Source organism: Daucus carota, chromosome 6 (assembly GCF_001625215.2).
Source record: "Daucus carota subsp. sativus chromosome 6, DH1 v3.0, whole genome shotgun sequence".
NCBI classification, from domain to species: domain Eukaryota; kingdom Viridiplantae; phylum Streptophyta; class Magnoliopsida; order Apiales; family Apiaceae; genus Daucus; species Daucus carota.
In genome coordinates, this window is record NC_030386.2 from 36,504,980 (window position 1) to 36,519,252 (window position 14,273).

Below are 14,273 nucleotides of genomic sequence, written 5' to 3' on the forward strand. Positions count from 1 at the left end.
ACAAACGTAAAAACAATCACTAAATGACTTGAACAGAATCACTAAATGATTGAACGGAATCACTGAATCTACCAGGAGGGTCTGATGCAGAGATAAGGGGAGGGGAGCACTTACGGGGCGGCATAGCCGAGTGGTGGTGCAGCGCGGCCGGCGGCAGCCGCGACGCCGGCGCGAGGGCAGTGCTAGAAACACGATTGAGGGATAGAGACACGATTGAAGGAGATGAGAAAAGCAGTGGTGAATGTGTGTGTTTGTGTGTGTATAGCACTAATCGGTGAAGGAACAACCAGAGAGAGAGAGCCGCTGACAGTGGTGGTGGTGGTGAGAGAGAGAGGCGCTGGGCAATGGTGGTTGGTGGTGGATGGTGGAGAGAGAGAGTGGCGCTGAGCAGTCGTGGTGGGTGGTGGGTGGTGGGTGGGGTTGTCGTGGTGGTGGTGATTGGAGGTGATTGTGGTGGCGGTGGTGATGAATATATGTATGTATGTATTTGTTAAAATAAAATATGCTAATCACTAAATATTATTGTCATAATCACTAGTTTGTACGTTTGTACAGTAAAGAGTTTGTACTGGAGTAAGACCCTATGTATATAATCAAATTTTTAGTTGCTACAAAGTGACCTGATGTACTTACATGCGTTATTTCGGTAAGGGCTTATTTTAAAAAATAGGTGCTTATTATTTAAAGAACATGTACTTTCTTATAATATTTTTGGATAAAAATGTTAAAAAGATGTTTTATATTCATTATTTGGTAAAAGAAATAATGATTTATTTCAGAAAAAAGTAAAGCATTATGTACTTTTCTCCGGTAATAAGTACTTATATTAATCAAATGTTCCTAAAATATTAGTTGTGATTCAACCATATCTCGATTATTTCAAACTCCCGGAGTATTAGCTATCAAGCAGCAGCCATACCTCAGACTATTCCTTACATACACATAGCTAAAAGCATCGCAAATTTGTTCACAGATGACATTACCACTTACCAGTACCAACATCATAGTTTCATAATTTACATTTCAAATTTTACCAAGCATTTGTGAAGAGAATAACTGCAGTATCACCTATACATAATTGGTGAGTATAAAATTAGCTTGTATAATTAGGTATACAAACAAGACTTCATCTGACCCAAAGAAGGCCATAGCAACGTTACCAGGAGTTTTTCAACATGTAAGAGATCAGCATATCATTCAGAGATGCATTTAAATCCGCGGCATATCCACAACCATATCGCAAACATGATACAACAGACAATCAAGTCCACCGACAACACAATCCAGAGTTGTTTCTTCCAAACTCGCTTTGCCTTGTCAACAACAAACAGTCCATTTTTGTGACTGCTTATTAGAGAAAATTCTCTGCTCGAGGTAATGCCATTGTCACAAGACATATCCACCTTGTTCTCCTTCGAAACCTCTTCTTTACAACCACTCGCCTCCCCGAGAAACCTCCTTTTCTTCTTCATCACATTCTTCTCTGATCCTCCTAACAACGGAGTCAATCCGACTCTGTTATCTCTAACTGAACACGAACCACTATCGTCACTCACAACCAACTTCCCACCATCCAGGCTCTCCTCGCCCAAAGGCGCTGCCACCAATTGATGGAACACCGGATATAAATCCCCTTGGAAGCAATGCGGCTTCAAATTACTCAATTTCTTGACAGAATTCTTATCAAGAACCCTAGTAAACGAGCCGATCACACTCTTAAGAAAGGAAACGCACAAGGGTTTCTCAAGATTCCCATCAAAGATTCCGAAATAAACAAAAGGGTCTTCAATTAAGTACATATAAATCCTTTTCCTAACACTATGAGAGTACATGGAATGAAATTGCGGGGTTTTCTCAAGGCATTTCAGAGCTAAGGCGCCAAGATCTTCATCTTTGGATATAAATTCAGCTAGAATTGTAGTTCCTTTGGCAATACAGGCGTAAAAGATCATCTTAGAATACATACTAGACATCATTAGCACTCAATTTAAGCACAGAATAAGATCACAATGTGAAATTAAAGCGGTAGAGTAAGATCAGAATGTGAAATTGGTTTATAATAAAGATGAAATCTTTCAGATCATTTTGTGGGAAAAAGAGAAAGATTTAGTGGGATTGAGAGAGATTGAGATTGAGAGAGAGAGAGAGAGAGAGAGAGAGAGAGAGAGAGAGAGAGAATAAAATATCAACATGGGGCGGTGGATTGTATTGAGCTGGATAGACTACGGAGTTATTCGATTCGTGTGTATGCGTATAGTGTGAGAGATAAAGTGCAAGTTAGGGTTTATTCGTCCCCAAATTGACCCAACTTCCGATAGATTTATATTATTTTCTTTTTCAGTGAATGATGAAGACCCGATTAGAGATTGACCCAATATCCAATAGACATTTTCCCCTTCAAACGAATGAATTAAAGTTAGGGTTACTCAGAGAAAAAAAAACGAAGTCATAGTTAAAGGGGTTAGAAACATAATTATTTAAAAAGTTTATGAAGAAGAGTCTAATTTATAATTTACTTGAAAATTTCAGATACGATTAAAAAAAAATTGGTGAAGACATGAAGTAGTTAGTGGTTTATAATTTGTGTGGGATTTTATTGACGTCGATTAGAAACTTTGAATTGGTTGCACACCTCTCTTTAGCAAGTTTGCATATCTGTGCTACATCAGATGCAACCATGGCTAATTAACATTCCCTCCTTTCACAAAATCCATACTATGTTTAAAGCAGGGAACTTGATTTCTCAAACCGAGGGATCTACGAGGGAATTTAATATTTTGTTACAAAATCAAAAACTCGATAGACGACAGCTGCAACAAATTTTGAATGTCTTGCATAGGCACCACATAATGTTATTGAACTCTTTATGGAGTTTTTTTTTTTTTTTGAAATTGTTCAGAAATATACAATGAAAAGAAGAGTTCTACATAGTATTATCAACATGAACACTTGATAATAATTTAAGACATGAGTAAAATCACACACCCATAAATGCCATGTCTTATTGTGAAATGTAATCAGGTAAACCTGTGTCTCCAGCCATGAGAAAATCTTTCATCACCTCCACTAGAATCAGGGCTGTATCCTGTCATCCATTTAGCCTGTCCATGTTGAAGCAGACTGCTTTTCGGGCTCTTCAGGACCTGATACCCTGCAGTTCCTCCACCTGAGCTTGACGAGTCTGCATTACCTAACCCGAAAATAGGTCCTCTCCCAGTAGATGTATTCCACTGGTTGGCAGATGAGTTTCTCGGCTTAGTTGTCATTGGGCCCTGGCTTCTGACTTTGGCTTTAGCAGACTCTGTGGGTGCCATGTAGCTAGGGACAACATCTAGCCCAGACTGTCTATTTGGCCTAGTCGAAAATTGTGCTAATTCAAGAGTATTCCCTCTTAGCCGGCCCATGGGGACATGTTCTGAGGCCATGGGCATTGCCATTTCAATTTCAACTGTCTTCTCAGACATGTTGTCTGTAGTAGTAAGTGTTGTGTAGGAGCTGTCATGAGGTCCTAGGTTGCCGAGGTGACCAGGCTGCGACGCCATCCAACGCTCTAGCCAATTCCATCCCCATTGTTGTTTGTCATGCTCATTGCTCAGTTGTGCAAATTCATCCCCGTGTAGGTCCCAGTGTGAGTGTGCAATCTTTTGTTGCTGTTTATGATTCCAAAAGTTAATTTAGGATCTCATAATTTACAATGAAGTTCAGAAAAACATAAAATTAAGGCAACTGATTAATTAGCAGATAAACAAAAGTATGACACAAGTACATAGCTAACCTGATAAGCAAAAGCATATGCAAGAGCTCTCTCCCTTTTCAAGTCAGCGTCATGTTTCCTCATACTACTTCCCTTGATTTTCTCCCTGGTCTGATCTTCATAGTCACACGCTTTTGATCCGAAACTTCTTTCTGGGGTCTTCTGTGTATGGTTGTCTTTCTTGGGTGCTAGTTTATATTCTTCCTTGATTCTTTCCTCAAATTTTTCATGGGCTAATTGGAGTCTGCGGGCACGAACTCTTGACTGCACTTGTAAAAGTGCCTGCATGCATCGCATAGTCATATGTGCTTGCTTGCGAACATTATGGCCCCTCACTAATGCTTGCAGCCTCACTAATCCTTTCAAAGCACGCAAAGCACGTCTAGCCTAGACACCCAAAACACGACAAAAATTAAACAACTAAAAGCATTAAAATCCACAATTGAATCTCAATGGTATCAAGATATATATGATACATGTATAAACTTACCAGATATCCTCGGTAACATGATTGTATGAAGATTGTAGCTCTTTCTTCCTTAGAATTACGTCCATAGCCAGCTAAGCGAACAACTTTAGCTGCTGCTTGTGCAGCTGCAACAGCAGCCTCAGCTGCTGCTGCAGTTGCCACTGCAACAGCATTAGCATGCTGGTCCTCAGTTACCGGAGAGAACGAGTCTTCATTACTATCATCATTGGTGGTATCTGGTGAACTCTCTGCTGGAAAATGTTCGAATGACACAACCTCAGGCACATCTTGTTGCGACTTGTTTCCATTCTCTTTCTGGAAAAATTAGCCATGCTAATCTTTAGGGTTATCACAATTATACTACTAATACAAGAAGAACAAAATTTATCATCTTCTTAATGGCAAAATAAATATCTCTTCAAGAACTGACACGAGCTAACTGGACCGATTGGGATCTAACACAGGGAGCACATGATGATCAACTAGGATGATGTGAAAGCAGAGGTGGCATTAAAATAAACATGTCATTAAAAATATCAAATTTTTGTCATAATAAAAACAGGGACCATACATATAATGCCCTTTTTGTAGTAGCTATAGATCCAACAAGAATTAAATCCATCTCCCCCACCCTAATTACCTATAATTAAATTTGATGAACTCAATACAAAAAGTAACATTGTCTAAACATCTTTGCCAAGAGTGTTAAATTTCGCAAACAGTTAATATCAGGCTAAATACATAGTAAAAGATGTAAAATTTTCCTCTACTACAGAGCTCCTTATAGAATAATCTGCTAGAATTTAGTAGAGAAGGTCAGAGTAATAACAAGTTTAACCATTTGAGATTTCTAATAAATTTAAGTTTCTGGTAATTGTGGTTACCCATAAAACAGTAAGAATCATTTCATATTTCATGAACATCTATTTAAATGATTCTTCTGCAGCAGGAACCATCCAAATAAATATATTTAGCTCTGGAAATGCAGCTAGTATAAGAATGAAATGAAACTATATTTTCCTGGCATGCTGAAATTTTAATACCAAACATTAGACAAAATAATAGTCAGGGAAGTTGAGCTCACCCTCGAGTCCGGGGGCAGGTCTTTAGAAGAAGGCTTGAAGACTCTCCTGACAGAAGAGAACCATCCGGAACCTTTCTTCCCCATTAATATTTTTTCAAGAGAAAGAAAAAGGTCTAGCAGTAGACTGGTAATAGTGCAGTAGAGAAGAAGAGAGAAAAGAAAGGAAGCAAGAGCTTTCCAGCAATTGTTGTTGAGTATTTATCACAGTCACAGCTGAGGAGCCAAAGGCCTAAATTTAAGCTTCTTCTAGTGCTTGTACTGCATTACCCACATACATGCACACATCCACTTGTCATCCACAAATAGGGTTCGGACACGTAGACCGGACTTGCCCTCATTCACAAGGCTTGTTTTAATCACTACTTAGTGTACACTTCCACCCTTTCTGATGCATACATGAAAAGTTATGAGCATTTTAATCATCTTTAACAAACAGTTCGTCAAAGAAAATAAATAGGATTTGATTTCTCCAGAAGGTGATACATTTATTATGCCCAAGGGTGCCCTGTGTTTTGGGTCAATATACATTGCAGATTGTTGTCATTTCTGTCAGTAGCAAACCAAATTGCAAAAGGAAATGTCATAAAGAAATTTGATGAACTTTCGTACTACTGCTGTAATAATAATTTCTTACCTAATAATACGACAGATGAATGAATGTATGTTTGATACATTTCAAGTTAGTTGTGGCATCAATTATCGGCTCTTGACATTGAAGGTATGTAATGTAATGCATGATTTTTACATCTCACTGTATATCGAAATTATTGGACATAATTATTACTTTAATATATGCTCAAGTCTGAATCTTTGGCAGTTGGAAAGAACTCACAAACCGCAGAAGATTTAATAATACATAGGAAATTTTTGATGTCATTACATTTTTGGAAGTAGGCCTTAAAACACAAAGGCTGTTGCTCAGACTTTTTATAAAATAAAAAAGCCAAGTTCAGGAGATCACTCTTTAGCAGCATACTCCAATTACATTAACAAGCACCATATTATACTAATGAATTTCATGTATGGTATTGTGCTCTAATAGAGTAATGGTCGTAAAAATTTGACACACGTTTGCTTACTGGAATTCATATACAATCTTATGCAGGACACAGAGAATCAATACAGTTCTGTCTGGAGAAGCAGATGTTATATTCCCAAAAAGTTCCGGAACTACTATGTGTTGAAATGCATTTTTATAGTTTTCAAATCTTGTTCTGTCAGTCATAGTACATCAGTCATCAGAGGCTAACTAATACCGGGAATATTAATGCTGGATCATCTGATCAGCATTTTCTTTGTCTTCATGGATCCCTGGTTTGTTGGTTTGCTACCTACATAGTCTTTTAAGTGCAAGAGGAGGAGAAACGAGGGCTCGAACCCGTAACATTGTCACCAGGAAGGCCAGAGGGGCCGTGGAGATGAGATTTTATCTACAGGCTATTTCTGAATCTTCCCTGGAGGATAAGCTCTATTTTCCCTGGTTTTTTTGCAGGTTGAATAGAAGCCATACATAACAAGTAAAGTCGCACAGCAGCCTATACTTTTTTATTCTGCCATTCTGTTTCTTTGTATACAATTTATAGTTTTACAAACTACTCAATGTAACTCTTGCACTACATCCAGCATCATGACATTGACATAGCGTAAGATTTGTCACATACACAAGGAAAAATATTACGGTACATTTATCTTTTCCTTTCCTTAGCTGAATTGTAATTGTTTAACAAATTTCTGAAGTTAAATTAATACATAATTTGTATTTTATCTGTGCTTTGACGGGACTCACACATATTACTGGTAAGACAATCTGGATCAAATATCGAGTTTTATTTGAAAATTGGTCAACTTCTGAATTTCAACTTCAATAATAAGTCACAACTGCAATAAATTGGTAATCTACGAACCCGTCACAGGGTCTTCAAAAGATCATTTATACTTATAAATGATGAATTAAACTGAACTAAAATCTACTCGATGTGAGACCGGAGTATTACAACTCACAACCCCGCAAGTTCAGGGTAACTCTGTCCAAGATAGGATTTACATACATCTAACAGACTTTGATTTACAAATAAGTATTGAAATTAAAGAGATGAGAGTCCATGTTGTTGGCGCATCCTCTTGGCTCATGGGACTAAAACAAACCAAGTAAAATAATAAGAAAGATATGCAAATATTTCTGGGAAGAAACTAAAAAAATGTGCAGTAGAGAAAAAGCAAGTGGTGAATAGAATAAAGTGAAGAGCAAGTAATGGGGAGGGATGGAAAAGAACAAGAAGATGAAGAAGAACACCCACCACCAAGGAACGCATATCACTAGAATCAAATCATCCAAGGCACCGAGCCCACCTTCCTTAATAACATCACCAACGTGCTGTGCTTTCATTATTGTTTCTTTTCTCCTACATACTTAGCTGTACTTGAATTATCAACCAACCTGTAACACTTTTTTACATTCCATTGTGTTCATATTTTTATTAATTAAATGTTGCATGCAAGAATATTATTATGTACACAATGATTATGGTGTTTTACTTCAGAGTGTCAAATTCAGGAATATTCTTCATTTATTTTATGATTTTCTGAACGTTTATTACTAACAAAATGATTATAAATAAGACTATAAGAGTATGGTACATTTTATAATCCGGAGTTTAAAGCTGGGAGAGGTCAACTTCTTGCGCCTACCGTTCATTGTGATGCAATTTGGAAAGATCACAACATGAATAGATTTTTCTTAAAAAAATCAAATACATTTATAACATACTGTATTAATTATCCATCAAAGATGTTGTACAATAACATGCTTGTTCCTAAAGTCTGCCGGGGAATGGGCTGGCAAAATGTTGAATTTCGGTTTGAACTGGTACGAATGCAAGGGGGAGTTCGATTTTGGAGACGGTGCACTTCTGTGATTTCATTTTTAATGTTTTATATATAATAAATTTATGTTTAAATTTCTATTTTTAGTTATGTTAAAAAAATTATATAGTTATACGATCAATACACTCTAATTTTGTATTAAAGTAAACTAGTACAAAATAATTTAACTATAATTTTGAAAAAGAAACTTCATATAAGAAGATACGATTATTTGAATAAAAGAAATTCTACTTCTCCGGATTTGTATCTATCAATAAAATTATCTTCCTTCTGATTGGAAAAAAGATCAACTAGGACTAGAAATTGATATAAATTTAGAAAAAAAATATTATATAAATATATCAATTATTTTTAATTTTTAAATATTATCTGACTAAAAATAATAATTAAAAAAAAAACTCAAGGCACTCGATATCATATACTTATCATTTAGCAAATAAAACATATTACTGTAAAAAATAATGTGTTAAAAACGACTTTAATATGTGTGTGTGTGTATACACGTGTGTGTATATTTGTTATGAATTACACAATTATAACTTATTTCTAGACTTTTTTTCAATTTTTTTTAAACATTAATTTTTTAAAACTAGAAATCTCTGGCCGAAATAATTGCGAATCCATAATCCTAATTGTTAACAAATTAAGGGATTGTTTGGTTCACCGAATGATGTGTCGTTGGAATGAGAGATCAGGTAGGTTATGATATGGAATTAATTTATCATATCATGTATTTGATCAAGTGACGGAATCAATATATTTCATTTAAAAAATTAAGTTTTTTTTTGAAACATAAAAAATTAAGTTATTAATTTATAGTAATTAAAAATATCAATATTATTATTATTATTATATATTTTTACATTATTGATTATTTTTGAATTAAATATTAATATAATTATTTAAGTAAAAATAAAATTGATTTGCCTACTTTCATCTCATATCCGCCTCTTTAATTATAAGAAACTCATATGTTGATACATTGAGATTTAAATTTGAAATTTACTTTTTGCCCGACACCCGTATGAAACTGATATTTGATTTCAGAAATCTATGAACCAAACTATTCTTTTGGGTAGGGCTGAGCAGAACCGAACCGAAACCGAAAAACCGGACCGGACCGAATAATTTCGGTCCGGTCCAGTCCTAATTTCCTGAAATTTCGGTCCGTTCGGGTATTTCGGTCCGGACCGAAATAAAATACGGTCCGGTCCGGTCCCCATCGAAAAACTTCGGTCCTGGACCGAACCGACCTAACTTTTATATATAATATAAATAAAATTTTTATTTTATATATTAAATAACATATTATATTTATACACTTATATTATATTATCTAATATCTATATTCACGGACTCTATACGACTATACCTAATCTAATCGAGCTTTGAGCATACCTAATCTTCTGACTATCTAACTATCCACGGTGCCGCAACACAGTATCTCACTATCTTGTTCGAGTATGAGAAATCGATAACTCTGGTTTCTATATAAATGTTTACCAGGAAAAGTACAAATTTTATCAACTCAACTGTACATTTCATTACATAATATAAGATAGAAATATGGTATGCAAATCTCCTCTGTTCCTTCGCTAAATTAATCTTTTACAGTTATTTTGCCGAGTGCCATTGAATTAGCAACCATGGTGTGATGCAGATGTTTAAGAATAGTTTACTTGTTTAGTAGTTTACCTGTTTGGACATGCTTTTTCTCTTTAAGTTTTGCTTCTGAATTCTGATGCTATGTTATTTGCTTGTCTTATAGTTGGAGATTTGGAGTGGTGTTTGAATGTTACTGGCTTTCTAAATCATGTGTTGGTCGCTGCATTTTTTTACATTAATTATGCTTGATGTTTCCTTTATAACACAGATTAATTTAAATTTTTCAAAAAAAGTTCGGTTCTGACGGACCGGACCGGACCGACCGAACTATTTCGGTTCGGTTCCGGTTCGGTCCATATACAAACTTCAGTCCGGTCCGGTCCAGAAATTTTCAGAAGTTCGGTCCTCGATTCGTTCAGTCCAGTCCGGTTCTGGACCGAACCGTCCGAATGATCAGCCCTACTTTTGGGAGTATTATTTTACGATTATTGTTTAGTGTCTTTCCCTGTACTTGCAATTTCTTCCACTTATGACCCAATTCCCAATTTAAAATTCGTAATAATTCTCTTTATCCTGAGAATTCAAAATAAAGAGAAAAATATTTAAAATAAAGAAGCCTTTTCTTTTTTGTTGGGTAAAAGTGCTGTTTGGCTGTTTGGTTATTGTAATTGTAATTCTCTCTCTCTCTCAATCCTCTCGATCTCTCTCTCCTTCTGCGTGTTCTTTCTCCAAAAATACATATAACCCTCCCCTCCTTGCAACAAAGAACTTAAAACCCAACTTCTCAAAATCCAATAAAATGATGATCTTGAAATCATCAACAAATTAGAAGATTTAGAGGGGTGGGTAATTCAAGATTCGTGTGTAAAAGACAAGATGGATATAGATAACATAGAGTGTGTATCATCATCAGATGGAATTGAAGATGATGAGATCCATCATCACCACCATCCTGTTAATCAGAGGCATCTGTACCCTTTAAAGACTCATAACAAGAATATAATTATTGGGTCTGTTCCAGGGATTGCTCCTGCTACAAGCGTTCATGAGTTGTTGGAATGTCCTGTCTGTACTAATTCTATGTACCCACCTATTCATCAGGTTTGTTTTCTCATCTGGGTCTCTTTTGTTTTTGTGTTTTTATCATCTGTTTATGTATGATATTTTGTGTGTTTGGTTTGGGGGTCTTTGTTCTGTTGATTTTGATGAGGGTTTTTTGTATGAATTTCGGTGTATTGTTGGTGAAGTTTTGGTTTTTATGGTTTGTGGCTGCTAGGTAGGTGGAAGAGAGGGGGGGGGGGGGGGGGGGGGGGGAGGGGTTGGATTTTAAAGATTTCGAAGTTGTTATGTACAGATAATACCTAATGATATGGTTTTCTTAGATATTATATGGAACGTGTTGTGATTGAATCATATTGCTTAGTTGCTTGGTTCAATTCTGGTGTGTTATTAGTTGATTTGAATGATGAAATACTCTTCCTGTTGTCTGTACTTCCAGCCTCCAACCAATTTACAAATTCGCTGTGCTTTTATGGTGTGTTTTTATCCTGCGTGGTTGGTAAATACGATATGATGGAAGATTTCTGGAAAACATTTGAAGGTGGAAGAGGTGAAAGTGAAAAATGTTAATTGTCAACTTCGAAATTCATGGAGTAGTACTAAGAGAATTTGAAATTGACATTTATTATAAGTCCATTTTGTTTTTTAATACATTCCCTCCTTATCAACCAATGTTACCTTATTAGACTTTGAAACAAAAATTCCTACTCACATCAATTACCTGAGCTTTTGGTTGGATACAAAATTACCGGTGTCCATCTGAGGTATCATTTGGGGATTCGTTTTTGTCGCTTTTCATTTTGGATTCAACCAGCGTAACCTTATTTGTTAGACTTCGAAACAAATATTCCTACTTACATCAGTTAGGCAAGCTTTTGATTGGATACAAATCACTGGTTTCCATCTAACGGTATTATTTGGGGATTCTTTTTGTCGCTTTTCATTTTGGATTCAACCAACATAACCTTATTAGACTTTGAAACGAATATTCCTATTTACTTAAATTAGCTAAGCTTTTGATTGGATACAAAATCACTGGTTACCATCTAAAGGTATTATTTGGGGATTCTTTTTGTCGCTTTTCATTTTGGTTATTATGTCATGACAAATGAAAAAATTAATCCAATGATCATAGAGTGTCCTCAACTGGTCAGTTCATCACGGAAATTTTATTTTAATGCTGGAATATGTGAATATGCCAGTTAGGGGTCTACTTAAAATGCACCTTTAATCAACTCCTGGGCTGGTATTGCACATTGCCTATGTATCCAGTAATAGCAAGCAACTTGTGTCTTGAACTGGACGTTGACAGTCTATAGTTTTCAATCTGCATGTCTGTTGTTTGCGTCCTATAATGGTCTGCATTTAGTATGTAAAATGTTAGACACTTCATCTTGTATATGAACAAGGACTTCTTACGGAGCCTCTTTCTGCCATCACAGGGTCTCTATACGTGTAATCTATACCTTGTATTTTTATCTGATGTCTGACTATATGAATGAGGCTTACCCGACTTTGAGAAAGTGTTAACATTGTAATGGCACTAACCCTTATTGCTCGCAAATGTATTGAGGTTGTCACATAATGACATATCTTTCTAGCTGCTTTACCTTGTTCCATAGATAAAGAGATGCTGAACTAACTAATATACATCTTTTCTGCCTTCATTCCAAACTGGCCTTTCATTTTATTACATCTGCTTGCATGTAAATAGTGCCAATATGCTGGGGATTGTGGTTCCCTCAATTGTTCACTACACTGATGAATTGCCTTTTTACTAATAACTGCATCCTTACAGTGTCCCAATGGTCACACTTTGTGTTCGACCTGTAAAACAAGGGTTCATAACCGGTGTCCTACATGTAGACAAGAGCTGGGAGATATCAGGTGCCTGGCTCTGGAGAAGGTAGCAGAATCTCTTGAACTTCCATGCAAGTATTACACACTGGGTTGTCCAGATATTTTTCCATATTACAGCAAACTTAAACACGAGGCAGTGTGCAATTTTAGACCATACAGTTGCCCATATGCTGGATCAGAGTGTGCTGTAAACGGTGATATTCCTTTTCTGGTTTCCCATCTGCGCGATGACCACAAAGTGGACATGCACTCAGGATGTACATTCAACCATCGATATGTAAAATCAAATCCTCGTGAAGTAGAAAATGCCACTTGGATGCTAACAGTAAGTCCTCTAACTCTCATTTCTCACTTTGTCTTCTACTTGTATACGTCTCCCTCGATTGACCTAATGATGGACCTGTGCTGTGTAGACACTGTTAAGATAGGTTTGAACACCAAATTGCATCTGTTTTTGCGTGTCTTCTCTTGATGTGAAGTTTAGAATAGATTGCATAATACATTGACAACACTTGTTTCGTGAACTTACATGCATGGATAAAACTTAAAAGTGTCTGATATAAACATGCACATATTTATCGACTTAATCATTATCATTGTAACTGTCTGGTGATAACTGCCAACCTGCTTCTGGGTAATGCACTACATCGTTCAGATTGTATGATGATTGACTTTCCACTTTTAAAAAAAATATGTATTGGATGCCTCAAGATGATGTACCTTTTGTGATAGGTATTCCATTGCTTTGGTCAGTACTTTTGCCTTCACTTTGAAGCATTCCAGCTCGGTATGGCTCCCGTATACATGGCATTCCTTCGTTTCATGGGTGATGAGGCTGATGCTCGCAATTACAGTTACAGCTTAGAGGTAGGAGGTAATGGTAGAAAACTGACATGGGAGGGTACCCCACGCAGCATCCGTGATAGCCACAGGAAGGTTAGGGACAGCCATGATGGGCTAATTATTCAAAGAAATATGGCACTCTTCTTCTCTGGGGGAGACAGGAAGGAGCTGAAGCTTAGAGTTACTGGAAGGATATGGAAAGAACAACAGAATTCAGATGCCGGGGTGTGCATACCAAATCTTTGTAGCTGAAACTAGTTGATTATTGTTAATTCTTGTTCTTGCTGCTTGTATTGTTCTGTTATGTTAAAATTGTAAGCAAAAAGAAGTCTGGAAGTACAGAACTGGAGGTTTAAGCTTCTTTCAGTATTTATATTGCAGCTTCTTTTCCCATTCCTACCTGGAAACACAAAATTGATCTACTTCCTCTTTCTGTGTGTATTTATTGGTCAAGCTTCACAAGAATTGATGGAGCCAATTAATCTTCAAATTTTTATACTTAAAAGGTAATTAGGCCCTGGGCCTGTATACACTTTGTTTAGTTGCGGAACTGAATGTCTTGAATTGAAATAAAATTGAGATTTAACAATTCGAAACCCAAATCTAACAGTATTTTGGATATCTAAATATATCATTTGATCTCAAATGAAATACAAGGTCCAAATATAAGTTTGATCGAAACATATTTGCTATGCTAATTTTGACGCTTATTTTAG

The 14,273-nt window shown here is 36.2% G+C and overlaps 3 protein-coding genes across 3 annotated transcripts; 1 reads left to right on the plus strand and 2 right to left on the minus strand.

Moving 5' to 3' along the window:
• Nucleotides 1-947: 947 nt before the first annotated feature.
• Nucleotides 948-2,123, minus strand: LOC108225367 (phytolongin Phyl2.2). Its single transcript, XM_017400214.2, has one exon. The coding sequence runs from the start codon at nucleotides 1,974-1,976 to the stop codon at nucleotides 1,194-1,196; it is 783 nt and encodes a 260-aa protein (XP_017255703.1). The 5' UTR covers nucleotides 1,977-2,123; the 3' UTR covers nucleotides 948-1,193.
• Nucleotides 2,124-2,811: 688 nt separating this feature from the next.
• LOC108225303 (protein IQ-DOMAIN 21) lies at nucleotides 2,812-5,576 on the minus strand. The gene is made up of 4 exons (XM_017400139.2): nucleotides 5,308-5,576; nucleotides 4,245-4,538; nucleotides 3,776-4,141; nucleotides 2,812-3,650 (listed from the first exon to the last, which is right to left on the minus strand). Exons 1-4 carry the CDS (start codon nucleotides 5,389-5,391, stop codon nucleotides 3,018-3,020), a joined length of 1,377 nt encoding a protein of 458 aa, XP_017255628.1. The 5' UTR covers nucleotides 5,392-5,576; the 3' UTR covers nucleotides 2,812-3,017.
• Nucleotides 5,577-10,424: 4,848 nt separating this feature from the next.
• Nucleotides 10,425-13,950, plus strand: LOC108224562 (E3 ubiquitin-protein ligase SINAT5). The gene is made up of 3 exons (XM_017399225.2): nucleotides 10,425-10,896; nucleotides 12,653-13,039; nucleotides 13,447-13,950. Exons 1-3 carry the CDS (start codon nucleotides 10,672-10,674, stop codon nucleotides 13,807-13,809), a joined length of 975 nt encoding a protein of 324 aa, XP_017254714.1. The 5' UTR covers nucleotides 10,425-10,671; the 3' UTR covers nucleotides 13,810-13,950.
• Nucleotides 13,951-14,273: the final 323 nt, after the last annotated feature.

Bases quoted from the DNA above. Each gene is read 5' to 3' on its own strand.
- LOC108225367 (XM_017400214.2), bottom strand. From the start codon at position 1,976: ATGATGTCTAGTATGTATTCTAAGATGATCTTTTACGCCTGTATTGCC.
- LOC108225303 (XM_017400139.2), bottom strand. From the start codon at position 5,391: ATGGGGAAGAAAGGTTCCGGATGGTTCTCTTCTGTCAGGAGAGTCTTC. The intron at 4,539-5,307 runs GTGAGCTCAACT...TAATTTTTCCAG, and splicing joins ACCTGCCCCCGGACTCGAGG to AAAGAGAATGGAAACAAGTC. The intron at 4,142-4,244 runs GTAAGTTTATAC...TTGGGTGTCTAG, and splicing joins CATGTTACCGAGGATATCTG to GCTAGACGTGCTTTGCGTGC.
- LOC108224562 (XM_017399225.2), top strand. From the start codon at position 10,672: ATGGATATAGATAACATAGAGTGTGTATCATCATCAGATGGAATTGAA. The intron at 10,897-12,652 runs GTTTGTTTTCTC...GCATCCTTACAG, and splicing joins TGTACCCACCTATTCATCAG to TGTCCCAATGGTCACACTTT. The intron at 13,040-13,446 runs GTAAGTCCTCTA...CTTTTGTGATAG, and splicing joins ATGCCACTTGGATGCTAACA to GTATTCCATTGCTTTGGTCA.